We start from the raw sequence: 2,678 nt of genomic DNA on the forward strand, positions 1-2,678 counted from the left end.
TTATGTGTCAGGTCATCATCAGTCAAAATAAAGCTGTAACACCTATAAACATATAGTTAAAAGGGCAACAATTGCACCTTCCTTCACATTTTTAAATGCTTTTCAGTTAGGCCGGATTAGAGTCTCTGCCGGGGTGATTCTGGCCCCCGGGCCTTGTGTTTGACACCTTTGCTGTAGATGGTGGGTCATTGTCATTATTGTATACTACTCAAACACAGGAATCCAAATTGAACACAGCGTCATCTTGCTGGGTGACCTTTTTGTTCAGGTATAATACATACCGCGCCCTGATGGTCTCCCTAATCGGTCCAGCCACATACATGCAGTGGGATCCACCAGAGCAAGCCTATTGCACTTCACAGCATGCAGAATCCAAAGGTAGTGTCACAGCCCAGTCCAGAGTCTGTGTCCCAGTAGGGCAGAACTGTTTTGGTGGCATAAGGGGAAAGGGCTTCATACACTATGTGCTCATAAAGGATTTGTTCCTGTAGCCAAAAATATCTGATGGTAATTTCAAGAGTCAAGATTAGCTGTATTTCTCACATACATAATTATACAAGTAAAATCTGCAGTGAGAAGCTTCACAGACACTTATGTACCAATCTGGCTGAGAATAAATAAGAGGAAGACATAGCTTTTTAAAATGGATTAGCCAACTGGTAGCACAACCATAGTCCAAGTATGAGTATCAGAGTAGTCAGGGTGTAGGCTTATTAGGTCATGGTTTGACTCTGCATTTAACTGCTGAAACAGAAATCTTCAGTTATTTCCTGTTGATGTTCAACATTTACTGAAGTTGATGAAGATGTTAATTATAATCTTATCCATCCTAAAAGCAAATATGATGTGTTACCCACAGTGTAAGGTAAGTGTAAGGTTTCTGTTGGAGCCAGAGCTCATTTTTACTTGTGTTTTTTCCCCCTGAGCAGTTATAAGTAGCAGTAAGTGTGAAAATACAGTGTCTATTCTTGTGATCAGTCATTTTCTATTTCTATCAAAGGAAATTGCATGTTTCAGGAAACAGACTGAGCGAGTTCTCTGTTGAAATCAGATCATCATGCTGTAGAATGACAACAAAACAGACAGCAATGGAAGTGGACACTGCTTTTCTCAAATCCAGGAGGGGGATTGTGAAGGTGACAGAGATGGTGAGATATTTGCTTATATCCTAACTTTGGACATTTGGCGTAATGTGGTGTAAAACAGCTGATACATGCCGTTTCGCTGCCTTGTGCCTGTTAAAAAGGGGGAACAGAAACAGAACATGGCGCAATAGCTTCACAATGCTATATGCTTTAGCTGGTAAATGTTAGTATGTGATTTAAAGGCTGTTGCTGAAGTGGATCATGACCTGTTTAATCTTTTTAAATGTCATGAGGAAAGCTTCTCAAAATGACAGTTCCTGTTTTTCTCTCTAAACTGAGAGGTGCAACACGTTGCAAAAAAAAAAAAAAATTGCGAAGCAACCAGTGGACGAGAAGGAAGGAGACCTCACAGTACACAATGCAGTTTTAAAATAAGCTGTTATCAAACATCACAGTGTTTTTTTCTTGGCTCTGTTATCTCAGTGACAGTTTCTCTTTGCAATCTCCCCCTCTCTGCTGTAGGTGACTCTGTTTGTGGCTTTTGTGTGTTTTGCTGTAGCCTCGACACCCAAGTACATCGCAGCCACAGCGTTGGAGTTTTTCATCACCTCGCTTCTGCTGGTGCTCTACCTGCTCAAACTCAACAAGAGGCTGACCTTCTTCTTTTGGCCTCTAGTTGTAAGTGATGTGTTACAGCTTTGGACATAGTGAGAGAGAGTGAAAAAAAAGTGTGACTGCCTGTTGCATGTTCAAGCTCTTGTTCTTTTCTTTTTGTTCTCCTTCTTCAGGATGTATTGAATTCAGTCTTTGCAAGCGTTTACTTCATCACCTTGAGCTTGATGGCTATGACTTCTTACATTAACACAGGCATGCTGATTGGAGGGGTGAGATGTATTTAAGTGTATATACAGTATGCTCAGTAACATTAAACCTTCATGCATTGGCATAGATTCACTTCTGGAGCACTACTCTAAGTTTAAACAAGCCTTTACCCCTGAATGACTTGTTTTCTTGTTTCTCAAAGAGAGGCGAGTCCTTAAAGTTTGACTGTGTAAAAAACGTAAAAACACTCCCAATATGAGTAGCCTACATACACACGAACACACACATGTGGAATGCAATGGATGTATGCTGAGATGTACCCTCTTTTTGCAGATCATGTGTTTCCTCTTAGCTGTGCTGCTGTGCGCTGAGAGCTACATTCTGTTCAGTATCATCACATTCAACAGGCCGAGGACTGAAACGCAGAATACATAAAACAGACGAACTGCAGCAAACTAACGACAACGTGTGCGCATGAATGACCCCAACCCGCTAACTGCTTTTGCATTCTGTGCGTAGTTTAAAGGTTTAGCTGTAGAAGTGTTTGTTAGTTTATTCACAGGCATATTTGATTCTGTAACTAAGCATGGTGTGGCTGTTTAAGATTTCTAAATTGTAAAGGGAAAGAGAAAAAAAAATATCAATAAAGATTTTTTTCTTTGTGACATCATGAGTTGTATATTTCCGCCGTTGTGTGCAGCTGGGGGCATCGCATTTCACATCTGGAGAAAGCAGATGTTGCACTTCTTTTTTTCTGGCGCTCGCGCTGCA

General features: G+C 40.9%; 1 protein-coding gene across 2 annotated transcripts; it reads left to right on the forward strand.

The window, feature by feature from the left end:
- Positions 1-568: 568 nt before the first annotated feature.
- Positions 569-2,548, forward strand: LOC147339117 (chemokine-like factor). Of its 2 annotated transcripts, none has more exons than XM_086299038.1 (5): positions 569-865; positions 1,052-1,148; positions 1,608-1,763; positions 1,874-1,969; positions 2,241-2,548. In XM_086299038.1, the coding sequence occupies exons 2-5, from the start codon at positions 1,068-1,070 to the stop codon at positions 2,340-2,342; spliced, it is 435 nt and encodes a 144-aa protein (XP_086155164.1). In that variant the 5' UTR covers positions 569-865; positions 1,052-1,067; the 3' UTR covers positions 2,343-2,548. The 2 variants fall into 2 exon arrangements, with proteins under 2 accessions (XP_086155164.1, XP_086155156.1); XM_086299030.1 differs by having other exon boundaries at positions 570-865; positions 1,001-1,148.
- The last annotated feature ends 130 nt before the right edge of the window (positions 2,549-2,678 follow it).

This window comes from Aulonocara sp. 'chitande type north' Nkhata Bay, linkage group LG1 (genome assembly GCF_057382095.1).
Source record: "Aulonocara sp. 'chitande type north' Nkhata Bay isolate Kocher_YH1m ecotype deep benthic linkage group LG1, A_spYH_male_GT1.1, whole genome shotgun sequence".
NCBI classification, from domain to species: Eukaryota; Metazoa; Chordata; class Actinopteri; order Cichliformes; family Cichlidae; genus Aulonocara; species Aulonocara sp. 'chitande type north' Nkhata Bay.